This window comes from Anguilla anguilla, chromosome 10 (genome assembly GCF_013347855.1).
Source record: "Anguilla anguilla isolate fAngAng1 chromosome 10, fAngAng1.pri, whole genome shotgun sequence".
NCBI classification, from domain to species: domain Eukaryota; kingdom Metazoa; phylum Chordata; class Actinopteri; order Anguilliformes; family Anguillidae; genus Anguilla; species Anguilla anguilla.
In genome coordinates this window covers 16,134,659-16,162,499 of record NC_049210.1, presented here as the reverse complement: position 1 = coordinate 16,162,499, position 27,841 = coordinate 16,134,659, and the positions used below count along the sequence as shown (strand labels likewise).

Below are 27,841 nucleotides of genomic sequence, written 5' to 3'. Positions count from 1 at the left end.
CTGTTCATGTTTGCGATTAATTTCACGTCTCATAATTGTAGAAATATGCTACTTGTTCCGTAAAAGTTCGGTTATATTTACATGCATAATTATATGATTGTATATATATTGTCAAGAGCTATACATCTGCAACGTACTTACATTTTAAGTAATTTTCATTGATTTACGCGTGTATATTGTATTGCATACTGTAGGTCCTCTGTAATCAATAAAACGTAATGCTGAAGTCTAAATATACCCAGGTTTTGTATTTACTCAGTAATCCATCAAGCAATCGAAACATTTGATTTGTAGTATGATTACGATTTCCTGTACCTTTCCTCTGTTTGTGTTTATTAAAATGGGATTTGCTAAATGGGGCTTAAAGCAGGTATGAGGGAAAGAAGAGGATTTTAGTTGTAACCTATTTCTGCCAGGGGTTGTCATAGTCCCCCTAAATGCGTGTGATGATGGAGGTAGGCTAAATTGTATTGTTTATTCTTCCTCTCTTTAGAAAATGATTCAAACATTACATTACATTACATTCATTTGGCAGACGCTTTTATCCAAAGCGACGTACAAAAAAGTGCGACCAGATTCCAGCCAATAATGTGGGGGATATTTTTGGACTCTGGGGCAGCAACAAGCACAGTTCACTGCATGACAATTCGGGTGGCAACTCCTCCCGTTACTAGATGCACTTTGTATGGCTTTGTTATTAATTTGACCACCTGTATTGGTATTTGTTCTTCATCTCTGTTGACTTATGTAAGTTTAACTAGATAAGCCTATGAGATGTGTTTGCCAGTGTAGGTGGGTGTTTTTTTTCCCTCAACACTATTTCAATGTTCTTTAATTGAGCTTGGTGCTGTGGGTTGCTGTGTGAATATCTCTATGTATGTGTGGGTGGAAGATTAGATCTGCAGATGCCAAGTGCCAAATGGTGTCTTTCTAGAGCCCTCCGTAACATTTGTGCAATAAGATCTGGATGTGATTAATTATTCACATGTGCTAATGACAAGACCCTTAGTGCCCAGTGTATAAAAAGGCCAGAACACTGAAACTCTTTCTTATTTGTGACATGGGTCACAGCTTCTGTGATCTATGTGATACATTTAAAAAAAATGTTGTTAAGCTCATACGTTATATTAAAGGATTACATTTTGTAATCTATACATTTTATGTAGGCTAAATATGTATCACATAATGTAGCCTTTATTTAACCAAGTAGGTGCTCCCTGAAGTAATAAAGATCTCTTCTTTTAGAAGAGAGACTTGGCTGTTTCGTAGGTGACTTAGTTAATGCACCAGTCTTAACTATTGCGTGTATTTTTGCATAGACCGCGTTGTTGCTGTTCTCGTTTGTTTTAGTGTTAATCAGGTTAACCTTCAGGGTCCAAGCTGAACTATGCAGTTGTTCCCTGCACTCCCTGTGCTTCTCTCTAGGGTTTTCGACATACTTGTTCCTGGTTATGGTTATACACTTTGTTGTACGTCGCTCTGGATAAGAGCGTCTGCCAAATGCCTGTAATGTAATGTAATGTCAAGAAAACTGTGCAATTGGTTACAAAAAACAATATCAAAATAGTGTCGTACACAAGAATTTTCTGCTTGCACTTTGAATGTGCAATTGGTGCATTCCTGAAAGAGTCTTGTCTCTCCAGTCTTGAGTCATAGTTTGTTGGCAGATGTTTATAGTACACTGTGACCATCTCCTCCAGATTATTTTAATTATTGATGTCATGACTCCATTTTCATATCTCTTAGTTTTCTGTAATGTCTGCTGACTACCTCTTCAGCTTTTCCTTCTTCAGGCTCTGAATGTTTGTGAGTTTTTTGTCATTCAACATTTTCGAGCCCCATGTTTACAAACATTCATGTTTACATAAGAACATAAGAATGTTTGATGATGAAAATGAGCCATTCGGCACATCAAAGGTATTTTTTGAATGCAGTTTAGAGCAGGGCTCCCATCTCTCATCCTGGGAAGCCACAGGACGTGCAGGTTTTTGTTTTCACCTTTAAATCAGCAATCAGTATCGACCCAATGAACAAGGTGTGGTGAGTTAACTGTGTAATGAACTGTTTTAATTGATTCCTTAACTGTTGTGTAACAACAAAAACCAACAGATGCTGTGGTGTGATTGGTTTGTGGTGTCAAGCCTGGTTTGGAACCGCCCACCAGCCTCTGTTTGTAATAGGGGATGTACTGGCAGTGGTCTGCATGTCATATCCACAAGCACACTGGTTAATGAGGGAAGCTCATTAACCTGTGACTCAAATAGAGAGGAATTCAAAATGGCAACTCATGTTGTTGTGCACAGTTTCATTTGATTGCCATCTTGTGGAAGCTACAGAAATAAGCCGCGTTTCCACCAAAATTACCCGGAACTTTCAGTCCCAGGAACTACTTTACCAGGAACTAAAAGGTTCCTTCAGCCAATGGTTGTCTGCGTTTCCACCGGGGTCTAAAGTACCGCGAAGATTAGGCAAATTAGCCCACTGACGTTGTCGTCGGTCCATCTGTCATATGATTTCTTCTGTAACGCCATACTACCACCGAAGTAGCCTACATTATTTTCTAATAACCGGGACAGCCCGAGGGGGTTTATTCCACGTATATACAACGGGTTACCAACAATGACTATATATGGTTACTTTTGTATTTATTGATTTTCATATATCCTCTCAAACACATTCATTAACAGCAGAAAACATGCACACGTTGTAAACAATTTGCTGTTTTATTACTTTCTCGTCGTCAATTCCATATAGGCTAATCGCAAAATGACAAGAATAGAACGAAAACTCGGACTTGCGTGAAAATGTAAATTAGTAGTGGTACAGCCACCGTTTGCCTTCCTTCGAAGTTACTGCTAGCCGAGCAGCGAAGTGTGCCCTCCAGATGCGAACCATGCACCATAAATGAGTCCATAGTCTTCCTGGTCTTTTCGTGGAATTGAAAATTGGCAGTAAAATTGAGTAAAATTACGGCAGTCTGAAAAAGCTAAAGGGAAGATTACTAGAATTAACCTGTTATTTTACCCGGATAAAAAGTGCGGAAGGTGATTTCCAGTTTGCTTGTACTGTATCACCAATGTTAATTATGCAGAACTACCGCATACCTCACATAACTGTATCAAACGTTTTGAGTCAATTACAACGGGCTAACAAAGAAAATCCGGAAGAAAATATTCAGCAACCGAATTAATCCGTTTGAATGTTTTGGTAGCCTACGTAATATGCTGTCCCAGCACGAATGCTTAGCATTTTATAAAACGAATACTAAAGCAAGAAAAGAACAGAAGAGCACACGTTATAATTCCAAGACGTTGACAGGCTATAACCAAAAGTAGGCTACTGCGCCGCATAACATACAAGTTTGATTTGAAGTTATTATGAAAATAAATTGGTTTGCCGCTGCATATTTTCAAACATGGCGGGTAATGGCGGAAAATAAATACAACACAAATGCTACGAGTACTCGACCAATCAGAAATGTTCAGCGCTGCAAGCTCCACCCAAAAGGTTCCTGTACTTTCGGAAAGTACTACCCCCCGAGCAGGAACGTTTTGGGGGGTAAAACAAAGCCCCCAGAACTAAATTTAGACCCTAGTTCCTGCGGTGGAAACGCACTGAGTTCCTCAAAAGGTTCCTAGTTCCGGGGTATAGTTCCTGCGGTGGAAACGCGGCTATAGTATATTTTTTGGGCTCATTTTCTGACCAGGTTTGAAACGTACAGACTTACTACAGACTTTAAAGGACAGACCAACCATGATCGCATGCAGAGATGAAGAAAAATCTCATAGTCAGTGTTTTTTTTTGGAGAATCTCTGCTGATGTCGTAGCCAGTCATCCCTCTCATAAACTGCTATACACCCTCTTTACTTGTCCAATTATGTAAATTCAGAAGCGACCAATCCATTTCACCCATCCATTGGTGTGTTGAAATGAAGAGCCAGTATCATAGGCCCTTTTTTTAAAGATTCATTATTGTTTTCTTTTTATCTTAAGCAGGAAACATATAATCTGCTTGAGTAGAGGAGCCTGTTCTGCATCTACAAGAGAGAAAACATCAGTTTTGATATTGAGGAGTCAGTAAGGTGGAAGTGAAAATGCACAGCCAGAAACCAAGGCACTGGATATAGAATATCAGTGTTGCAGCTTCTTGGCTGCAGCTATCAGCTGTGCTTGAACTGTGCAGCTCCACAAAGTAAAGGGTGCATGTGCTGTCTCCCTGACTCCAGCTGTCCAGATGGTCTTCTACAGTGATCAGTACTCTCACTTTGAGTACTACGTGATGACACTAATTTGGTTATATTACCTAACTGCTGTTGGTGAAAACATCGGTTTCGTTGTAGCTTGCGTGTGAGCACCTGTGTGCCCGATTGTGTGTGGGTAGGTTTATTACTGTGTGTAAGAATATTTACGGTTAATGGTTCAACCACCAGGCCATTTTTTTTCTCACACACCTCTTGTTAAACAGCAAAATCAGTCTACCGTCTCTATAATCAACAACAGATCTTTTTTACAAATTGATTTATGAAAAACCTGTTGTTAAGGTCTGACCCTGTGGCGTGGTCTCTGCGGCAGCCGGCACTTAACCCATGTATGAATCCCCTGTGCGGCTGTGGGTTAATTTTATGGCCGTGGTGCTTTCTGTGCTGTGATCTCGTCTTTATCGGTGGCCCTCTCTGCTTTCCACCCTGTCTGAATAGAGGGAAAAAGTACATAGGGAGAGCAGACCATCTACACCCCTTAAAAAAACACACGTTGAAAAAGAAATCAACTGCCTATTATGATTGGCTGTTTATCGGGTACTCCATAAAGGGACCCCTCCTCCCAGCTGAACAAGCTAGCGGTCGTAGCTTTGCAGATTTCTATTTTTTGGGGAACAAACCACATAGTCATATAAAAAGAGAAGGAATTTCAGATGTTAGCTCATTTGAAGACACAGTGCTAACTGTATCTGTGTCTCAGGCTGTGCGAGCACGGCTCAGTCCTTTCTCTCCTCCTGCCAGCCCTGTCTTCCAGAAATCTAATCCTCTCTCCCGTAACCCAATTAGCAAATTACGGGTCATCTGCCCTCTCACTTCAAAGCTGTCCCATCTCACCTCGCTGTGGCCATGCTTGCAGGAAGCCCTATTCCTCAGTGAGATATCCTGTCCGGGGACAGGAAAGTCCAGATGAATGATGCTTTCCATGGGATAGTTAAGCACAGTGGGCCATGTTGAAACCATCCTGTTCACCTACTGCCCCAAATCGTATTTTAGTTTTTTAGCTACAAGCAATTCCCTCAGTGCCGTAGGGTCTTCTCCTGTGGGCAGCCCCAGCTCCCTAATTTCTTTGGACTTGTTGATGGTTTAGATTAGTTCTGTTCATGGCTTCATTGTGATGTTTGTCTCGCTTTTTCAGCAATAAAGGTGATAAACTCTGGTTTGGGCTGGAGAAATCTGGAAATGTGAACAAAACCCTTATTTTCCCTTTGCCTCCTCTGTTTTTTGTTTGTTTATTTGTTTGTTTGTAAGCCATCAACCCCCAGCTCTTTTGAATTACAGTGTACATGTAGTACAGAAGCACAAATTGCAATTCAAGCCCTCTGTCCCCAGCACAAATGGGAAAGTAAATAAAGAAGAAAAATATTTCCATAAGAAAAGTGCTTTTCCTTTGTGTTTCTAAGAGATGGTTGAATTTGAAATCTCTTGTCATGGTTCAGGGGAAGGCTTAATTGCCAATTGGACCACGCTGCAGAGTGTACAAAAGCGTTATGGTCCAGGGCTTGACTGCAGCTCTGTGTAAGTGCAGTTGCATATGGTACAGTTTTAATTTACATCCTTATATTTCCCTTAGTGTAGGTGTGTTTGCGTGCATTTGTGTGTGTTTTCGCACTGTGATTAAATTGATTCTCTCTAACGCCCTTTGAGAATGTAGTGACTGAAAATTGATGGATGGATGATTGGATGGATGAAGCATTGCTGATGATGGGTTTCTGAGGAATTAAAGAGCTTGGGTCAGGGTCTCAGCCTCAAGAACAGTTTTCTTCAGTGCTGCTACTGTGTCAACGCAGAACTGATTTCCTGAGCATTTCTCTGTGTCTGTGTGGAAAGGTGCCATTTGTGTGTCAGAGGTGTATTGTGGGAAACGTGGGGTGGGTGTTGGGGGGACACAGCGTGTCACTGTGCTCCTGTGCATAGGTCAGTGGTGGCACCAGTGCTACAGTGCAGGGCTCTGTCTCTTTCTGCCTTCTGTAGGATTCAATTAGGCGTCTCGGGGATGCATTCGGAAGAAGGGAAGACAGATTGATTATGTTTTCCGCATGATGTCATGTTGCAGACATTGCCTCTTAAAGTCCAATTGCCATTGACTGTGAACAATAACGTAGTGTGCTGTGTTCAGTGCTGTTGTACAGAGGTGTATTAGTGGTGTCAGGTAGTTTCAGTAATGCTAGTTTTAAACAGACTAATTAATGCATACGCAGACCTTCTTCCTTTATAACAGCAAGCAAACTAAATGGGTCTGATAAAATGCTGCCTGCTGGTTTGTGCAGAGGCTCATGGGTAACCTCAGGCTTCAGCCTTGCTTCTGTTCAGGTTTTTGGAGGTTAGCTTGCTCCAGTGTTCCGTAGCCAGAGCATTCGCAAAAACTGAGGCCCTGTCTGTACTGTTAAGTGTTCAGTGCTGTCATGTTAATTGAGTACTGTTGATACCTCACCTTGAAAAGCTGATTTGGGTCAAAGCCAAGGGTTTGGGCTTTAAGGAAGTTTAAAAAACTCTTGCTGAAAATATACTAAAAATAAACAACAACATGGATTTTCTTTCCTTTGCAGAACAATAGGTAGGCCAGTGGGTCAAGGGATCATGTTAAACTGACCCACACAGGAACACAAAGACACTTTGCTGATGTTTTGCCCTTGAGGATTCTGTTTACACTGTTTTGCTCCAGTTAAGTATTGCTTTTGTTGGCCAGAATCCTGGTTGAGCGTTGTAATGAGAATCCTGGCCTTAGAGATGGAGACAAAAAAGTTGCTTCCACAACTGTGCCACTTGCCTCTGAGGGAGTAAGGAAAGGGATCATGGGAGAAACAAAGATGGGGTGAGGAGAGAATGGTTAAAAGAGTGATAAATGGATTCATTTAGCTGCAGAAGAGGTGCGGGGATGACAAGGGTCATATTAGAATTTTTGATGATAAGGTCAGAGGCTGCAACCAGGTCTTGTGGTTGTTACTCTTCGTATTGATTTCCCTGTTTGTCATCTTTTTCTGTGTTGCCGTGCTTAGCTGTGAAGACAGAATCTCACAGTGGGTTTCAATTTATAGTAGCAGGATTGGCATTTTCACCTGCCTGTTTGTAACGCTCACCTTAACCTTTGAAGGTCTAGCAACAAGAAGCGCTCATTTGATGAAAGGGGAGAGCTGTGCAAATATGAACCCCTGCTCCATTCCCTTTGGCCCTTTAGTGTTAAGGTCGTTACAGAGTACAGAGTGCCATATTATTCATTTGGTCCCGTCCACAGGAAACAGAATGAGAGAAACAGATTTTTCTGTGGAATGCTGAGGGCCCAGTCCTGGAAAATGCAGGCCCCTTTTTTTTCCAGTGCGTGTCCCAAAGCAGCGCCTGCTGGTCCCAGGCCTGCCCTTCTCTGCTGGGCCACAGAGCAAAAAGGGGCCCAGCGGTTTGAGCTGAACACCAGCCTGTAATCCTATCTCTCTCTATCGTTCTGTCTCTCTCTCTCACACACGCACACACTCTCTCTCTCTCTCTCTCTCTCTCTCTCATACACATACACACACGCGCACACACTCTTTCGCTCTCTCTCTCGCTCATGCACAACTGTAGCTCTGTTAAAGACCACCCACTTCTCCTCAGAAAGTGAAGTGCTCCATAACACATTAAAAACGCACATAGTCAGTCCTGCCTGCCATATTCTTTGTTTTGTGTCCTGTATGTGTATGTGTGTGTTTATGTTTTGTGGCTGTATTCTCTGTCTTCAATTAATTATTTCTCTGTTGTCTGCCAGTAAAGAACCCATTAATCTCTTGCTTCTTTGGAGTACTTACAGACTGCCTTGCATGCATACTGTCCCAGTAAAGGCGAACTGCAGTGATTTTTATTGGGAGGTTCCATTTGAATCTTGGGAGTTTGGCGGACCGTTGGGGCAATGGAGGTTTTGAGTGTTGAAAGAGAGCACATTTTCTAAATTTGCTTTACCCCATGTGGTGGAAAAAGGAAAAAAGAAAAAATAAATCACTCAGCATTTTCTCTGCTTCATTGCAAAAAAAAAAAAAAAAAAAAACCCTGTCAGCGGGATTTTCAACAGTCAGTTCTCTTTTCTCTGATAAAGGTACCTGCCCGTACAGAAGCTGGGCATTCCGCAGCTGGGAGCTGAAGTTTAGTGTTCCGTGACTTGCTGTTGTTAAAATCAGCACGTGGATGCCAACATATGCTCGCCAGCTATCAGAATCCGAGTCTGCACAGGCTGGCATCTTTTCTGAGTGGAATGAGGCTTAAAGAGACAGGAATCGAGCGAGTTGAGTATAAAAGCCTGCGCATGTTGACCTAGCTGCTGTGCTAGACATAACATACAACCTTCTGGTATAAAGATTATGCCTTCTGCAGCCAAGAGAGGGGCTTAGTGTCTGAACAGAAGAGCTCTTTAGGAACCTTGAATATTCATTTAATCGGTAGATTTCTTAGAAATCACATTCCACTGAACATTATCATAAAATAGAAAATTTTATAACAACAAACTAAATACAAATTATTATGAGACTCTGGGCACGTTTGGTTTCCTTTGTTCTTTTAGTCAGATCTTCTTGCACTTTTCCCAAGGACACAGTGTGGCTTTTCTCCAGTCCTCCAGTGATCTCCCAGATTCCCTAGCTTGCCTCAGTAGGGTTACGCCCCCCCACCACCCCCAACAGACTGGCACCACTACTGAAGAGAGAAGAGGACTGGGAATGGCTGGGAGCTAATTAAAGGCCTCAAAATGAGAAGATTGTTATGAATTTAATTAAAACCTTAAGGCAAGCCCCTGTGCGGAGGCCATTTTAGTATGGAAGAATTGGATCCCCCGAAGTAGCAGTGAAACCAAATAATTGCTTTTTTTTTTCAAAAAGAAATTGACAGAGATTTTGGATCTGCCACTAATGGTTATTAACCAGCAAAAAGTACAATAAGCCAGAGTTATTTTCTTCCTGAAGGGGAATCTAAGATTGCAGTTCAGTGATTGGATTAGTCTTTGCACCTGCCAATGTGATCGAACTCAGACCGCATTGAGTGAATGAGTCATTGTTGTGTAACCGAGAAACTGAGATGGGATTTGCTGATGAACAGCAGGGTTTGTTTGTCTGAATATTAAACCTTGGAGCCGTAGAGTATTTTCAGCACCAAAGCACTGTTAGCATTGTTGTACTGTGGTACTTGAATGTCTCCAGGATAAATATGTTCAGGGAGTGGGAGTGAGGGCAATTGAAAGATAAAGTGATGGCTCGCAGGATCACTAGGCCCTTGGTCTCTGTGGGCCCCAGACATTCCTGAGAGCAGATGAGCAATGCAGCTGTAGAGGAAGGGACCACGGTGAATGATTTTCATGGGCCCAAAATGGCAACGTGCTCTTGTGGAACTCCCAAAGCCATTGTTCCTGAGGAAGTGACTTTCCTTTGTAATTGAGGAAGTGTCCTGGGCCCACTCTGTTATTGGCGCTGTTTGTGTTTACTCCCCTGTGACCTAGATGTTTCAGTCCATTGGTTACTGAGCATTTTGATGTTATGGGGACAGCCTGCTGACCCAGCCAACAAGCAAACCTAGGTACACCGATCCCTGGTACTCTTATCTGAAAGCAGGAATCTGTGAATGTCAGTTCTTGTAGAAGTTTATGTGCATTTGAAACGCTACTTTAAGTAGACGGGATATCTGTGTGCAGAAAAACATGAACATAACAGTAGCCAGGTTTTCCATTTGACTTGTGGAACAAATATTATTCAATATTGTTTACACATTTTAATTAGTATTGTTTATTATTTGATTTTCAACTTTAACATTTGTTAATTTGAAGGTGAAGGATATGTATCAAGTGTTTTATCGGCACCTGCGATATACATTGTTGTCTTAGACATGATTAAGCAGAAAGTAAAGCTTGTTTTGGCAGCTGTGTCCCAAAAGTTCAAAACTGCTCCTACATAACACCATTCAATTCAGCTACCCTGGAATGGCTTCCAGATGAGAGTACATTTAAATCCTCTTTACATTTACATTTAATGATTTGGCCAATCATTTGTTCAAAGCTTCCAATTCCATCATGACAACCAACTTCCAAGTAAAAATAACCAGGGCAACCACAAGCACCAGAACAATGTAGACAGTAATGCTATAGTTGTTTCTCGCAAAGATTTGAAAATTTCCTGTAATTATTTGGGATTACTGACTTACCATTCTTGAAAGGGTGGTGGTGTGTTTTTGAAAGAGGAATGACGACATCAGGAACAAACGGGAGTTCCGAGAGAAATCTTACAGTCAAAACACCAAAGGAGGGATTTAAACAGGCTTCAATGAAAAAGAACAACAAAAGGGGATAAAATGAAACAATGCATGGGAAATGTCACCGTTTTACGCGAACGTGGAAGTCGAGGCTTGGATAGGCCAGACGAGGGCTGGGAGGGAATGGCAGGAACAAAAAGCCTCATTTACAGAAAATGTAAATGTTCATTTACAGAAACGACGTGGAAGCAATCCTTGGAAGGCACTAGGCGGAAACAAGCCGTAGGGAAATTTTATCGTTGGACACGGGTTATATTTGTAAATCAGCCATGTTAAGAGAGATTACTCTTATGATCTTGGCTTTCTTCCCATGTTCCCTGCAGTTCATTCAAATCTTTTCAAGCTCCAGTTCAGTTCAAAAAGGAACATTATTGTGAATAATAAAGATTTTGTTTGCCTTAACAGTCATTTATTCAGAGAACAGCATGAGGTGCCATTTAAAAAAAAAAAAAAAAACACCCTAAATTTTAAGTATAATATAGGAGGAATCTCATGACTTTTAGCAAAGCATGTTTGCCAACGGTTTCCTTGTAAAGAACCGGGACTACTGTAGCCTGTCTGTGAAAACGTGAGTCGGTGTGAGCTGTGACCGCACATACCTGTAACGTTGCATTGCTGGGTGCACAGTGTGCATGCAATCAGTGTTTGTGGTGGGTGGAATAATAAGGAGCTGTATTTGGAAGTGGCTCACAGCTCCCAGCATTCTTGCCTGTGTTTTAGCTGTTCCTTCTCTAAAGAAACCCATTCTCTCCTCCGCTGACCTCTCCGTCAGCGCCAGTCAGTTTACCACGCTTTCCACGTGTAGGAATGCTTATTCGATTCACATTCAACCGAAGCTTGAAGTGCGTTTTTGGGCTGGCTGAGGTGACGGGGGTTTGGCCGGTCCCAACCGGGGGGAATTTCCCCAGAGGTGTTTCCGTTCAGGGTGCGGTAATTGTGAAAGCTCAGTAAGAATGTGCTTTCCCCGTGGTTTTAATTAGGGTTTTCCACCCCCCCCTTTCTCCTTCTCTTTCTATTTCTGGTATTTTCTTCCCTCCGTTTCCCCTTTCCTGCTCCTTGGCGGGTGGGGGCGGGGCCAGGCCAGCTCTGAATCGGGGCCGCTGCAGGCCGCGAACCCGCTGCCCCATCCTTCCCCTTTCCTACACGTGACTTGCGGTTCCCTTCTGTAGCAACGCTGTGGTCTCCCTCGCTGTTCTCCGTTATTACAGTGCCCTGGAGCACGTGCCCTACTGTAAGCCCACAGTGGCACGACACAGCGATTAGCACAGTGCTCAGGTGGTTGTTCAGCGTGATCAGCTGATTTCTGTCAGTTTCTGTGCTTCGTCGGGGAGGGCTGTCTCCTCTTCCCCTGTTCTTCCACAACTGAATGCCTCCTCTTTGCTTGAGCAGTACACAGCTGTGTGCGTGTGCTCGTGTGAGTGTGTGTGTGTGTGTGTGTGTGCGTGTGTGTGTGTGTGTGTGTGCGCGCATGTGTTAGTGTGTGCTTGTTAGTGTGTGTGCGTATTAGCCGAAATGCTGCTGGTCAAAGACGGCACTTTGCTCTTACTTTCCTGCCCTACTCCCTGGAGGACAGACACCCACAGGGGCAGGTGTCAGGGTGACAGCCAGCACAGAGTCACAGGGACAGGTGTCAGGGAGACAGCCAGCACAGACTCACAGGCACAGGTATCTGGACTGCGGAGGGCAGACAGCTTTGTTAGGGTTCCGCTTTCTCTTCCTGTACCACATCGTCACTGTTTGTGCTGTTTAGCCACCGCTCTTCAACCTCCCGGCCTAAGCATGAATGTCAGTTTCGGAGTAAAAGCTGGCAATAGTAGGGCTTGTCCCTAGAAGGAAATGAGTGAGCCACTCGCACAAAGAGCCCCCTCCTCCCCCACCTCCTTCACCACTGCCCCCTGCCCCCTGCCTTTTCTCCTGAAGTGACTGGCCTTGTATTGAGGCCTCTTCTTTGCCGAATCTTTAAGTTAATTCTCTCTGGCTCTGTGCGCGCTGGCATGATTAAAAAGGTAAATCCACCCAAATCCCTCCTCTTTACTGGCCCAAGCCGCCGGACTGCCTGTGGAATGTCTATTGATGACTAATGATAATAACCGCACAAAAGCAGAGCTAAACTCGCCCTCCGAGGGGCTCACTGCCCTCCAGACCCCGCGCTCTGGAATTCCTGTCCAATTAGCCGGGATGCTTGCACGGGGGGGCGAGCTCGCGTGGGCCAGAGGAGGAGATTGAGCTGCCGGTTACGAGCACAGGGGGCAAACACCCCTCACGCTACGGAGATAACGGGACTTGAGTGTACGGCAACAAAAGCACCTGCAAACCGAGCCACCGTGTAGCTTTGGATTACTTTACCTTCATGTGACAGGTGAGAGTGAGACATGGTGTCTCTGTAATTGGCTCAGGTCCATGGAAGTAGCTTTATGACAGATACAGTAGAGAAAGGCAGCCCCTCTGTGTGTGTTGTGTGCAGGAACCACTTTTAAGTGTATGTGAGCATGCCCATCTATAAACTTGTGTGTGTGTGTGTGTGTTTGCGTGTGTGTGTGTGTGTGTGTGTGTTCCCTCCTGTAGTGTAGCATTGTTTTGACTGCTGTACACACTCCAGTACACAGTACTTGATGTGCAGGTGGGGTGGAACAGCAATAACATGAGAGCCAGTTGGTGTGAAAAAGGAAAAAAAGAATTGAAACGGGATATGAGAGATGATATGACAGATTTGTAATGCGAGAGATGTAGGTGGCAAAGTCAACAGGGGAGTGGTGGCGGCCATAAAAAGCTGTGTGCGCCTGTTGCTCAACCATGGATGGCACCGCTGGCCCTGCAGGAGCGAGGCATTCTGGGAGAGCGGTCCAGAGTAAACACGACGCAGAGAGGGGGAGACAATGGGAGGTCGGGGGCCAGCTGGCCGGCCCTGTGCCCCGAGGAAGCCGTCCTGTTTGTTTTGGCTGCAGGCTTGGCCTTCCTCCTCGCCGACCCTGGAAACTCTTCGTCTTCGTTCCTTCTGGCATCGGCGTGCTTTGTCTAATCCACGGCCCGATAACAGCTGGGCTGGAATGCTCTCTGTCAGTGTGTGTTTGTGCGCGTGTTCCTCTTTCTTTGTGTGCGTGTGCGTGTGCGTGTGTGTGCATGTGTATGTGTGTGTTTGCGCTTCCGTTTTGATGTTTACTGTGTGTGTGTGCACGCGTGCATTTGTACTTTAGTATGTACGCCTAAAGTATGTGTTTATCGTGGGTGCGTGTGTATCTCCTGCAATAAGAGCTGTGGGGTTCCCTGTGCGTTGCGTTAGCGTGGATCACTGAGCACTTCGGAGGAAAGGAGCAGATGGAAACACAGCGGCTGCTAGGCTAGCTGCTGTTTGTTTATGTGCCGCTGTAACCATGAGACGTGTCGTCCTGGGCGTCCGGAGGAACCTACTCTCTATTTGAGGAATCTAGATTGATGACTGGCTGCTGACTCAGACAGAGGCCCAGCGAATGACACAGGCATGCTTCCTCGCTCACTCTGCCATTTCCCCTGCCTCCCTGGGGAGTTCCTTCTAGTTGCCATGGAGACATACCCAATAGACCCACCGCTGGCCTTCCGCCAGCCAGCGGCCGGCCACAGGTACAGTTCTGCTTCAGAAAGCGGCGGCCATCTGTTGCCATGCGATTTTATTATCCTTTGGATTCGGTGTTCATATATTTACAAATTCATTCATTTTTACAGTTAGCTGTAGTTTTTGATTGTTTCCTCGTCCTTCCCACATCACCTCGTCCATTTTTAGCTTTCACCAGCACCGACAGGCTGAGTAACAGAAAGAAAACTGGAGCTTTTTTTGGGTGAAGCGTCAGAGAACAGCCTTCGGAGATCTGCCTCCTCCCCTGCGATCTTTTTTCCCTGTAATTTTGGTGGAGGAGGTGGGTGTAACCCCAGCGTTTGGAGTGGGGCCCAGTCTCCCCCCCCCCCAGCGGCTGCCCACGGGGTTGGGAACTATAGCGCAGCGGAGACTGTGCGGCTAAGCTGATTAGCGCTCCGGTGCCTGTCCTCACACTCAAGGTCCGGCTTTTAAAGCTCCAGCATTTACGACAAGGCCGCAGAGAGACAGAGAAAAATGGGCGACGAAAAGAAAGAAGACAAAAAGAAACACGAAAAGCAAATGTATCAATCTGTCTGTCCCCCAGGTCCTCCACGTAAGCTTCTGGAACAAATCCTTTCAAGCATCGCAAATCATTTGGCACTCAAAGTACCTGTTTGCTTGTTCACTATTAAACACAAAAGGATATGGACAGGAGGAATTAGAATGGAGTATTGTGAGGCTAAGCTGGGATTCTCTTGAGCACAAAGTTATAACATGCTTATTTTCATTTGAATGAACTTCACTGAATCTCACATTCATGCCATTCATGCAAGTACTGTTTCCTGGGAAGAGGAAGTGATCGGCTGGGTATGATTTCACCAAAACAACCATGGCCCTGGTTTCAGTGGTGTGTCAGTTTTTGAGATTTTGAAATTTTAATTGGATTCAGGTTTGACAAGTAGTCACAGGGGTGAGGCGTATTTTGGCCATGTGCCTGTGCTAGGGAGCTGGGGGGGGTGGGGGGGGGGGGGATTGCCTGGGTGTCCCCTTCCTGGCCTGACCCAGCCGCTGGCACGACAGGCTCTTTCGCCATGGAAACCGCACCGAAGCCCTGTTGTTACGGGATTGACAGATGGAGCTGGGGAGTAATGGGACTAACAGAAGCAGGTGACGGGGCGTGTACCTTCAGCGCGGTCCACAGGGGATCAGGGCCGTAAGGGTAATGACTCACTGCTGTGTCACGCCTCTCTGGAGCTCCTCAGAGGCCCGTGGAGCTCGTTCTTTTTTTGTTGAGCCGGTCCGTGCCCTGGACAGGCTCGCTAGGGAACGGCCCATAGCCCGCTAAGCTGTTCGAACAGGAAATGCCTCTAAACTCCTCCTGTGCTGACTGTGATCTCTGTATTATTAATATGAGAACTACCATGTGACTCAGAAAGAAATGGCACATTGTGTGTTTGGGGTTCTCTGTTTCCAAATGAGATGAATTAGCAAAAACAATGGAAAATCTACAGATTTGAAAGGCACTGAAGCACTCATAGCTATGCTCATAGCTAAAGACGTGCTGATGGGGACCAAAGGAACATTTGACCAAAAAGACGAGGTTTAGAACATGAACTGGGTTTCTGGGTTGTTGAGTGCACACACAGACTAATACTTGTACATGTCTTTTCCTGGTTACATATCAAGGAGGGAAGCTGCATGTGTAAGGTGGTTGTTTATTCCTAGTAGCTGATTATCAGTTGGAATGGGGGTAGTGGCGCAACCTAAGAAATTTTACCGAATTTCTGTGTAACAATGAGGCGAAGGTACACCCTTTCTCGGCACAGAAACCGCTGATAAAGTGCATTGAAAAACGGTCAGATTTGCATTCCAGGCATTTCACCAGCGGTGGCTGCCGGTTGCGTTTCCGATGCGAGCGTTCGTCGCCATGGAGACGCACGGGGAGAGCGGCCTTTGATTTATCAAAGACGGGCGCGTTTCCATTACTGCCCCTCAGCTGCCTTGAAGTGGCGAAGGGACATGGCGGTGCGGATGAAGGCTGTCCGTTTTGTTCGCGGGGCGAGAACCCCCGAAGGATCGGAGCGGGCCGCCGATAGGGAACCGCGACCCGCACCGCGTTCAGCTCAACACGATGTCTGCGTGTGTGGCGAGCGTTTGAGCGTCTCCGCCAGGGGTGCGGCGTAGTGAAAGAGAGTAAAGAATGGGATTTAATAGGATTGTGCATCCTCAGAGGAATTAACCCGGGAAGAGCCTGAGCCCCTCTCATTGCCTTCCAGTCAGAGAGAGAGAGAGAGGAAGTGTGTGTCACACTCTGGAGATTCCCCACGTAGGGCTTCCCTAAGCAGCGCTCCTGCAGAACAAACAAAACCGAAATAGAACTGTGCTTACTTCTGTAATTGTTGATATCCTTCCCCCTTTTTTGCTTTCACTCTCAGTATAGGGGATTAGTGTGCTTAGTACTCACCTTGCAAGACCCTGCCGCACGCTGCAAAGCCTGTCGGGTTTAATCACCCACAATCCCCCTCTTTGGTGTAGGGTTCTGGAACTCTCTCTCTCTCTTTGGGGGCTAGCTGAGGCCTCTCACTCCGGCCCCTTGGCTAAAGTTGCCTCTGGGTGGGTGCCAGCAGTATCTGAAGGGTGCTGGTTGGGATGCCAGCCCTGCCAGTGAGGGCCAGTACGGAAGCAAAGCAGAACAATGCAGCATCTGTCCCTGGCTTCCTTCAGCTATTCTGCCTTTCGGCCAACCACTTGTGTCTTTCTTCTTCTTCTTTTTCTTCCTCTCCTTCTTCCTCTTCTTCTGGCAAATTCCATGGAGTCCCCACAAACACAGTTAAGTAACTCCCTTTGGCTTATAATTGCAGATCACTCCTTCCTAAATTAATCCTCAGATACATCCCGTCTTCTAACAGATGCGTATTTTGAAATGCGTCTGTGCGTCACTGAGGACCCTCGGAAGCACAGGAACACAGTATTTTTCTTCATGGGGAGGAAAGGACTTGGATTGAAAACACAAGGCCCTTTTTTGGCAGGTCATATGACAGCCTTATCCTGCCTGTTTATTCGCTCTGGGAGAGATAGGGAAAGCAACAGGAGAAAACATTGACTTGGCTCTCAGCTGCACAGAGCTGTCTTTTGTGTGAAAGGGCCCTTGTGGCTCTCGTCTGTCTGTTTGAAACTTGAGCTTGGGTTTGTAACTGTGGCTGTGCTTCGCCTGGGGGTTGGAGTAGTCTCCTATCTTGCAGGGCTTTGTTTGTGATGTGTAGTCGCAACAGGACCCATGGCTTTATACACACAAGTACACACACTCACAAAGAGCTACACATACTCAAACACACACACACAAACACACACACACAGACACACTGTCTTGTGTATATACTGAATAAAATATACTTTTCACTTACATATCTTATTCGTTTATTTTGTGACGCAGGCAATCTGCGTCACAAAGCTGTAACCATGGGTCCTGTCCACCCCACCGACAAATCAAAAATTATTTCATTTTGAGTTATTGACACCCCCACCAATGTGAAATGAATTTATGGTGAAGTATTTACTGTTGGTTGCTGGACATCTTTGGACAGAGTACTCTTTTATTCTTTTGGAGAAAGCCCCAGCTGAGAGAACCTGCTCTATGACACAGGTTCTGTGGTAACTGAAAGGCTTTCAACAAATCACATATGACAGTTCTGCTGGTCTGTTGCGCTCTGTAGCACTCTCCATGCACTGCACCAGCATTGTTATCCATGGGTCAAAATGCCCTATTGTACCTCTGCCACAACAGCAGAGGATCATGGGTGTACCTGGGACTGAAAATGGAGGAGAGGTCATGGGATTGCACTGCTGGTGGTATCTGACCTTCGTATCACTCTCACCCCTCACAGAACTCGACCCAGGAGATTGGGGAGGAGGTGGAGGAAGGGGCCATCTACACCATCACCTTGCGGAAGGTGCAGGTGCACCAGACGGCCAGCAAGGGGCAGCGGTGGCTCGGGGTGGAGACAGACTCCGCCCTCAGCCTGTACGAGACCTGCAAGGTGCGCACCATCAAGGCCGGGACACTGGAGAAGCTGGTGGAGTACATGGTGACCGCCTTCAGAGGCAACGACTCCACCTACGTCACCATCTTCCTCTGCACCTACCGCTCCTTCGCTACGAGCAAGCAGGTGCTGGACCTGCTGCTGAACAGGTAGAGAGCGGGGGAGGGCTTTGGGTGGGACAGTGGCTCTGGTGGGCAGTGTGTTGTACACGGGTGCCCTAGGCAGCGTTCTCAGGTTCCTTCTTGTGTCTCGCAGGTATGCTAAGCTGCAGCAGCACTCCAGTGCAGAAGTGCCCAGAATGACCCACGATGACCGCACAGAGCTGAAGAAGTGAGTTTGTGAAGGAGCAAAGGAGGGCGTGAATAGTAATAATAATAGGAATAATAATAATAATAATAATAATAAGAAGAAGAAGAAGAAGAAGAAGACGAAGAAGAACAATAGATAGTATTTATAATGGCACCTTTCATTGTGAAAACTATGAAGCTAAAAAACTAAAAGGCAGGATGATAAGGTTGGCCACCAGGGTTGTAAAACCAAGGTTAGAGATTTTGGCCTGGACACTGGGGAAACCACTGCTATGAGCGATATGCACCATGTGATCTTGGATGACTAGCGTGTCAGCGCCTTGTTTTATCACCTCATCCAAAAGTCCTCACTGTACCCCCATGCCCTTATCTGCCCCTTACTCTCCCCTGTCTTCTCCATGATCTACACCTCTCCTATCATCCCTCATTCATTACTTCCTGTCCCCGCAGCACTATCTCATCCATACTGGGAGCCTGGCTGGATCAGTACTCTGAGGATTTCTGGAAGCCTCCGGAGTACAGCTGCCTGCGGCGCCTCATCTCCTACCTGCACCTCAACTTCCCGGGTTCGGACCTGGAGCGCCGAGCCTGCAACCTGCTGGCCCAGTTCCACCGCCGGCACCGCGACCCGGAGCAGGAGGGTGAGTCATCCGAGGGGGGGAGCCTTTTCGGTCAACTGTCTTCATCAAGGAAGTGGTGTTATACGAGGTGGGAGTGTCTTTGATTCAAGCTGAGTGGGAGTACGGCGAGGGGATGGGATTGGGTTTAGCCGTGATAACTGTCTGAATGACAGCCAGAATCAATGTTGGCAAAGTGAGTCAGTGGATATGAGGTCAGGCTCTTGAGCGCAAAGATAACACACTCTCCAAGTTGCCTGGGAGATGGATGCACTATGTGTCAAAAGCAAGTGTCATTGTGATGTCACCTGTGATATCATCGTCACTGTGATTTCCATTGTCCCCGCCCACTCACAGTTTTGGACCACAGCACCTGCACCTTCACCATGCTGGAGGAGAACGGCTACGAGGACGAGCGCCCGGACTTCCTGTCCTTTGACCCGGCTGTGGTGGCGGAGCAGTTCACGCTCATGGATGCGGTGAGAGTTCGCGGCAGCTCGCATTCAAACTCCCCCGCAAACCACTGGTTATTTCCTGCTGCAACGCTGAGGCCCGTTATCATGCTCTGTGGCATGGGGGTATTGTGAGGACACGTGCCACACAATACAGTCATTTCCAAATACCACCTGGGGGCATTTCCTCCCGTCATTTCTCTGCGGTTGAAGATTGCCCAGCTGCATTATCGGAAGGCCTTCGCCTCATTTATTTACCCTCGCCCCTCCCTCTCCCCCTTTTTCTCTCATCCCTCTGTCTCTCCCTCCCTCCTCTCCCTGGCAATGGACTTGAACCCATAGGAGCTGTTTAAGAAGGTGGTGCCATACCACTGCCTGGGGAGCATCTGGTCTCAGAGAGACAAGAAGGGGAAGGAGCACCTGGCGCCCACCATCCGGGCCACCGTGGCCCAGTTCAACTGCGTCACCAACTGCGTCATCGCCACCTGCCTGAGCGACCGCGCACTGAAGCCCGCGCAGCGAGCCAAGCTGGTGGAGCGCTGGATCGAGGTGGCCAGGGTGAGGCCCTGTAACATGACCCCTCCTTTTCAGTGATGCAAAGGGAGGGTTTTCCTGCCCATTTAAAGTACCCATTCAGCTGTGTGTCCCTCTGCTATTGTACCATTGTCCCTCTCTTTCTCTCTTGCTCTCTCTCTCTCTCCCCCCTTCTCTTTTTAAATGAAAGTGTTTTTGTCTGTGTGGACAGGAGTGCCGGATTCTGAAGAACTTCTCCTCCCTGCGTGCCATCCTCTCTGCCCTGCAGTGTAATTCTGTGCACCGGCTGAAGAGGACGTGGGATGAGGTGTCCAGGTGAGGCTCAGAGGGCGTGGTTTGTGTGGGATGAGTGTGTGGATTTTTTTGAGGGGTGTCAGTCATAATGTTTTTCCCGGCTATGTCACTGACCTCTCTCTCTCTCTCTTGCTTTCTCCCTCCCCTGGTTGGTCTTTTGCAGAGAGAACTTCCGAATCTTCCAGGAGCTGTCAGAGATCTTCTCTGATGAGAACAACCACTCCCTCAGCCGGGAGCTCCTGATCAAGGTAAGCAAGGCTTCAGGTACCGTTCTGTCAGATTGAGGCTGAAGAGCCTGGCCTTCACCAGCAGGAGAGTGTCTCAGTGAGTCTGACCTGGATTCAGTCAACATTATCCTTAGTTTTCATTCTCAATTAAATGTAAAATACTAGTTTTTATCACTTACCAATAAAATTTGGCGAGTCCAGCACTCGCTGAAATGAATTCATCAAACAATACTGGTGAAGAAATAAATTAAGCATTTACTTTTGAGGTCATAGTTTAAATTTGAAATTGAGTTTAGGGCTCGATTAGGATTGAATCCAGGCAGGTCTCTCTCAGCTACGAGGGTCTAAGCTGAGAGTGCTGAGTCAAAACCCCCCGAGCGGGGCTTTCTGCTTCTGAGAAACGGCTGCGCTGTGACACAGGAAGTGGACACCCACCGGCCGTGCTTGCATCGCAGTGCCCGAACGGCAAACAGGAAGTGCACCTGTGGTGCTGCGGCTCGCCTCCCGCCTGCGTTACTGTGCCTCCACAGCAACCGAAAACAAACATTAAACTCGAGCCTCGCTTCATTATATTGATTGGGGGGGGGAGGGGTGGATGGGGCAGATTAGTCAGTGCTTGGTTTCGCCTGAAGTCCGGGTTCACACTTTTACAGCGTGCAGCGGTGTCGCCTTTCTCGCCCGCTGGTTTAAAGTTCACCGTTCAGCAGATATTCACTTGCGCGGGCATCATTACGTTTCGCTCTTACGTAGGACTGACACGCTACCCTTTGTCAGAACGTTGTCATCGAGGCGGGCCAGTTTCCAGCTCTTGTTATCTGCCTGCCATTCACTTTGATGACATGGCCCTCACCTCCTTCGGCAGCTGTTCTTAATTACGTTCACCTGCTGAGGAACACTGGCTCCCTCAGAATCTCTGAAAATGTGTGTAACTAGTTAACTGTGGCTAGTTACATAGACGTGGCCGTGGAGTGGACTGGAGCTCTGGCTCTGATACAGTGGAGGCAGTGCCGCCTCCCCCAGTGTGCTGCACATTCCTAACCTCTGAACCGTACAGTGGCCCTTCCTTTGACCGAGCCTGACGTAGTGCGACCCGCATCCCCTCCCGACACGTTTCCTCCGAAGCCCAGTTACACATTCTTCAGATTCTTTCCAGGGTTCAATACGGGCCTCTGGGTGGGGCCCCAGCAGAGTCGGGGGAGGGGTTTATGGAGGGAATCCCTGCTGACATCAGAGGAAGGTGGTGGGAGTGATAAGAACACCCCCCCCCCCCCCTCAGTGCCTTTGATGATGTTTGTGCCAGCAAGGGCTCTCCCCAGGGTCGCACCCTCCTTCTCTGGCGCTATCTCTCCGGGCTAGTCAACGCCTAGCAGCGTGGCTTGCGTCAGTTCCTCTACTTGGAAAGAGGGCTCTCCCCTGCTGTTTCATCAGACACAGAAAACACTGACTTAGTGGATACGTTCTGAAGCCTGGCTGTGCGTGACTGATCTCTGCTTTATTTCGGTTTGCCTTCCAACTCCCCTGAACCCCCCCTTGAAAAAGTCCTCCTGTTCTAAGATAATACCTCAGCCCCAGGTGTTGTGACATTGAAACATTTGACCTATTAGGCGATGTCAAAAGCACACGTAAAAAGGTACACCGTGTTTTTTGAAAATATGATGATATGATCATAAAGTGAGTATTAGCTTTCCACCCACAGGAAAAGCAGACAATGGGGTGAGCCGCACTTGATAGCGCTGCCTTTGTCACGGGCTCACTCTGTGGCCCAGTTGCACAGTGTGAGCAGCCCCCCTCACCCAGGTTTATCTGTGCTCTTCACCCTGCTCAGGAGGGGACCTCGAAATTCGCCACCCTGGAGATCAACCCAAAACGGGCGCAGAAGAGGCACCAGCAGCAGAGAGATCTGGTAAGAAGAGTAAAAAAGCAAAAGGGGGGAGTGGGGGGTAGAGGGGGAGAAGTGGGAGAGGGAGAGGTCACAGGCAGGGCGTGTCTCCCTGTTCAGAATGCTGTCTGGAACTGTTCCAGTGAGTAAAGGGATCCATTTGATGGGCTCACCACAAGACGCATTACAAAATAGAATCATCTTTAGGCAGTAAATACAACTTTGGACACAGAACACATTTTTAACCCTTTAAAACTGAACGTGTCGCCGCTGTTTGTGTATGCTGTGTTTTACGCAAATTTGTCGGTGGCAACAAGGGTTTTAAAGGGGTACAGCAGACATTTAGTGTTATACAGCACTATATTTATCATTAGTTAGCGCAGATACCAGGTATAACTGATGTGTCAGGTTTTAGTCTGAACATATCATGTCAGGTTTGTCAGTTATACCTGCCCCTGCTACACAAAAATGCTGATTCCTGTTATTGAGTGCTTATTTTCTGACAACGTTTTAGTTCCTTTTTTTAATATTTTCCTGTGGTAACCCAAATGTTATTATTTTGTTGTTATTTCTTCTATATTAGCTTGCTTTTCTCCTTCAGCTTTAAATAGCTGCTGTGGCATGAAGGCATGGCCTTATTGAATGCCGGCTGCCTTTCACCACTAAACACCTCTCACTTTGCAGTCTTGCTTTCGTATGCAGTTTCAGTGATTACTCATTCATTTCTTCCTGTTCTTTAAACACTCAGCTCCTTAAACCATGTCACAATGTATAAATGTCTTTTTTTTCCTTATGAAAGCAGCTGTAGGAACAAATTAGCATAATTATTACCCTGAATAAAAGCCTTTTCATAAGTGTTTTTTTCTGCGCATTGTGTATCATGCACAGCTCCTACTAGTGGACATTATATGGAATTGACGATGCTTTGGAGCTTTGTGAAGTCATCTAGTGCCCTCTAACGGCAATGTGAAAAAACTGCATCTTACGAGAAGCGGATAATAGTGAAATTACCATCACAGGATAATGATAGCAATTATCCAGCTGAATACAGTATGCAAATCCTTGACAATTACCTCTGTTTATCGTTAATGTTGTAATTGTATCTGAGTATACATGTCTCTACGTAGGATTCTTTGTGCATCTGCCATTAGTGCCTGCTGGTAATGGCAGTCATGTGGTGATGTTCAGCTTTCACTATTGCTAATGAGTCTCCCAGTGCAGTGTTGACTCTCTCACAATCTGTCAATCAGAATTCCACTGTCTCCTTTCCTCGCTTTCTTATTTGACTGGATGAACTGAGCAATTAAATTATTTTATTTATTTGCTTTATCATCAGACTTCAGAGCTGGAACATGGGTCTATAATACAATATAGTACAATCTGTAGTTGTGTCAGTTTTCCTTTTGCACACCGAGGCGTGACCGAGGCCTCTTCCTCCTCCTCACCTCTCTGTGTCCGCAGGGCGTGATGCAGGGGACCATTCCGTACCTGGGCACCTTCCTGACTGACCTGGTCATGATGGACACCGCCATGAAGGACTTCATGGATGTAAGTCTCACCCACCTGCGTACTGCCTTCAGAGTCCTGATAGCTGTGTGAAACCTGAGCTGCCTCTACTGCTGAATTTAATAAAGTTAGTGTGTCGAATGTGTCTAAAAGACAGAAGTCTGAAAGAATTGCGGAGAAGGGAGGAACTCCATGCAACACTGCTCAGTGCAATGCACCGTTTATTTTAACGTTTCCATCCTCATGCCATTATCAGAAGAATTTTCTCCTACTCTAAAGACAGAAGTATGAAATGTGCTAAGGAGAAAAGCTAATGACCTGTTTGGTTAATCTGCACTGTGTACTCTTTGTCTGTCTTTCTAATACAGGGCGGGCTGATAAATTTTGAGAAGAGAAGAAAGGTGAGGATTCATTTTCTGCTCTCAAAACACGTTTGATTTGATTTGATTTATTTGATTTAACGTTGGTGTTGACTTACAGAATTCATTATTGCACATGTAGACTTATAGCAATGATGTGCTACAGGCATGATTCAGCATTACACGGATACAGGGACAGGGATGTGCTGCAGTAATGAACTCGTTCTCTCTCTCTCTCTCTCTCTCTCTCTCTCCACCTGCGCACAGGAGTTTGAGGTGATCGCCCAGATCAAGCTCCTGCAGCTGGCCTGTAATAACTACAACTTTACCTGCGACAGCCACTTCAGGGAGTGGTTCTCTGGGGTGGAAAAGCTCTCCGAGGCCGAAAGGTGAGGGAGAGAGTTTGTGACAAGAAGATACATTACCTGTGCTTCCTTTTGCACTAGAGGAGACATAAAAATATGCCACTAAGTACTGGAATATGTTAGGAATAAACCCTTATGGAATGGTTTTTCCACATATACCACAGCTGTATAAGTAGAACATTTAATAGGTTGGTGTATTCATTTGGAACCGTGATAAGGTCACTTTCAGTGGAACTTATTTTCACTTTCATAGCCATGTATTATACTGTTATATCTCTGTGCAGCTTATATGAAAATAAGCAACGCACTCTCAACCAATACGAATTGAATATTTAGCATATGAAGCTGTGGTACAGATGTTAATGAATGTTATGATGAGAGGTGTACAGCAGACAAACAAGCTGAAAGAGAAACAGCACAGACTAGGCCCGTGCACACAGCCTCACACTGACTCCCCACATCTTCTCTGCTCACAGCTACAGCCAGTCGTGTGAAATTGAGCCTTTGTCTGAGTCTGCCAGCAACACTCTCAAAGCAAAGAAGAACTCTGGAATTATCAAGCGCTGGAGCGAGTGAGTCTTGAGCTGTTCTTATTTTTACTCCTTTTTTTACTCGTCTTTTGTGTTCTTGTTTTCAGCAGTACGCCTAGGTCAGTACAGACACTGGGCATTTTGAACCAGAAAGTTCAGAAATGCTGAGACGACCGTTTTTGTGTCTCATATTTAGAAATGTGTAATTTGTGTATCTGCTGTTGTATTTACCGAATAGTTTGATACCAGTACATTTGTACACAGTCACAAAGTAATTGCTGTAGCGCTGTGTAGGATTTGCAAATAGTTTTAGAATACCTTTGATTAGATTTGTTGAAGAACACAGGGTTTTGGCCATTGATACACATGCCTGTGCAGTGAATGTCTGTGTGGGCATGCATGTTCGTGTGTGTATGTGCGTGTATGCATGCGTTGGTGTGTATGCGTGTGTACCTGTGCTTCCTATTTAAATTCTGTATCTTGTGGCCCTCTCTCCCCTGCAGTCGGCAGCCAGCGAGCGCGGAGGCCAGCTGCAGCAGCGCAGGAAGCTCCCATTCGAAGTCCTTCGACCAGCTGCGTTACGGATCAGCCCTCGGGGGCTCGGGGGGCGGGGACGGGGGCGACTCCCTCAGCGTCACCTCCGCCGGCTCCAGCAGCTCCGACGTCGAGGAGGTCAACATCAGCTTCATCTCCGACTCGCCGGACGCCCACGAGAAGAAGGTGAGGGGGGGTCAGAGGAGGAGCAGGGCAGATCTGAACGATCCTTACCAGGTTATTACAGAACCACAGGGCGTGGGGTCTCACCACATCCAACACTGAAGACATAGAGTACAGAAGTACAGTGTGGCTTCCTCGCTCTGGAGATGCAGGTTGAGATTACTATGTAAAAAGAGTGGAATCCAGTCACTGATCATAGGCATTGCAGACAAGCCGTGCCTCATGAGGTATTCAGAAGTGGACCAAAACTTAGCTTTGGAACACTGACATTACATTTCAGTATTTATGATCTTAGCAAGTGTGCTTAACTAGAGCAGCTCACAGAATGCCTGTATGTGATAACGCTTTACTTTTTGCAGCTGAGATGAAGGGAGCAGCAGTCATCTGGGTCTTTAGCCCACATCGCACCGTTAGCACTCGCTTTGACACTGCTGGATATTATGTCTCATTTACTGTTATTGAAATGCAATGTCCCGACACATCAGTAATTTATTGTCATGTTTTCTCTGACTTATATTGTTAACATTTTAGACAAGTCACTTTGACTTCTGGACAAGTGAAAAAAAAATGCAAGTGTTTCCAAAGGTTTCATGTGGTGGCCTGTGTATATGTTTGTAAATCCAAATGCATTTTTAGAATTGTTGCTCAATTTCTAATTCTTTATCTACTCTTGGGGGCGGTAACTAAGTGTGTGAGTGGCAGTTAGAAGCTGTGCTGTGATTGGCTATGCAGAACTGGTAGGGCGGGACAAGGGCAAATGCAGCTCTACTTGCTCTGATTGTGACTACCTGATGACTGTAGCTTTAATTCCTTTTCGTAGACCTCCACGCCTACAGTAAAACATTCCAATTCTACCTTAGGGAAGGGAGGTCTGATGCCTGAACCCGCTCCCACGGTACTTCCGCTTTTTTCAACTTTTTATCAGCTCTATCACTCCCTCGACCCTCCGCCATCATCCCCCTGCACTCTGTGGTCTCATCCCAAACATCAGTGATCATCACGAAAGGTTCACCAGAGTAGTGGTAGACATAGGGCAGCCATGGAGGGTAATGCATGGTGATACTGGAGGGGAGGTGTGCTCATTAAGGTTGAGGGTTTCTGTGAAACGCACATGGTTATCTCATAAACTCCATTTGCCTGTTGTTCGGTGTTTGTCTCTCATGTTCTTCGGGTTTGTGGTGCAAGGGGTGCACATGGAAAACATATACTGCACACATGCTCATTCCTGACTGTTGAATGTAATCCCAGCAAAAGCACAGGCCCATCAAGCACATTTCCACTGTTCAATCCAGTGGTCCATTTTAATCTGTTTGCATTGGCAAACAGCTGAGTTCTAGTCTAATTTACCAGTAACACATCTTTCAATGCCATTTGTATAAAGCTCTAAATACATTAAAAAATTCTATATTACAGGTTGATATTATCCTTTGGAAAAGAATGCGCTATTTATTTTCTGATGGATATCTGTGATAGTTTTTATAGCTAACCCATCTCAAGGCACACAGAACCCTGATCCCAAAGGAACAGTTCAACAAACTACACTGCGGTTTTCTGACCCTTGGGTTTGGTAACATGTTGTTCCCTGTTCTCTCTCTATCCTCGGGCAGTTTTGGGAGTCCACCTCGCTGTCGTCGCTGGACACCTCAGGGATGGGCTCCGGCTCCGGCTCCAGCAGCGCCTCCTCCTCCTCCATGTCCTCCACTCCTGTCACGGCCTCCCGCTCCCACAAGCGCTCTGTCTCAGGGGTCTCCAGTTACTCCTCCCTCTCCCTGCCCCTCTACAACCAGCAGGTGGACGACTGCTGCATCATCCGGGTCAGCCTGGACGTGGACAATGGAAACTTGTACAAGAGCATCCTGGTGAGTGTGGGGCAGGGTCAGAGTGAGAGGGATGGGATATGGGGGAGGGGCTCAATTCTCCTAGCCCAGCCATAATATAATTAGATATTT

At 46.3% G+C, this 27,841-nt stretch overlaps 1 protein-coding gene across 5 annotated transcripts in view; it reads left to right on the top strand.

The window, feature by feature from the left end:
* The window catches only part of LOC118237553 (ral guanine nucleotide dissociation stimulator-like), a 66,689-nt gene that overhangs the window by 34,540 nt on the left and 4,308 nt on the right, over positions 1-27,841 (top strand). For 4 of the 5 annotated variants that reach the window (XM_035436418.1, XM_035436417.1, XM_035436416.1 and 1 more), the window contains exons 2-16: positions 17,949-18,253; positions 18,360-18,434; positions 18,863-19,053; positions 19,387-19,508; positions 19,824-20,039; positions 20,227-20,330; positions 20,473-20,557; positions 22,362-22,439; positions 23,877-23,963; positions 24,290-24,322; positions 24,548-24,669; positions 25,122-25,217; positions 25,679-25,895; positions 26,713-26,787; positions 27,500-27,751. In XM_035436418.1, the coding sequence (XP_035292309.1) occupies positions 17,949-18,253; positions 18,360-18,434; positions 18,863-19,053; positions 19,387-19,508; positions 19,824-20,039; positions 20,227-20,330; positions 20,473-20,557; positions 22,362-22,439; positions 23,877-23,963; positions 24,290-24,322; positions 24,548-24,669; positions 25,122-25,217; positions 25,679-25,895; positions 26,713-26,787; positions 27,500-27,751 (2,058 nt within the window). The remainder of the gene's footprint in view (positions 1-17,948; positions 18,254-18,359; positions 18,435-18,862; positions 19,054-19,386; positions 19,509-19,823; positions 20,040-20,226; positions 20,331-20,472; positions 20,558-22,361; positions 22,440-23,876; positions 23,964-24,289; positions 24,323-24,547; positions 24,670-25,121; positions 25,218-25,678; positions 25,896-26,712; positions 26,788-27,499; positions 27,752-27,841) is intronic. The other variant, XM_035436414.1, reaches the window with a different exon arrangement.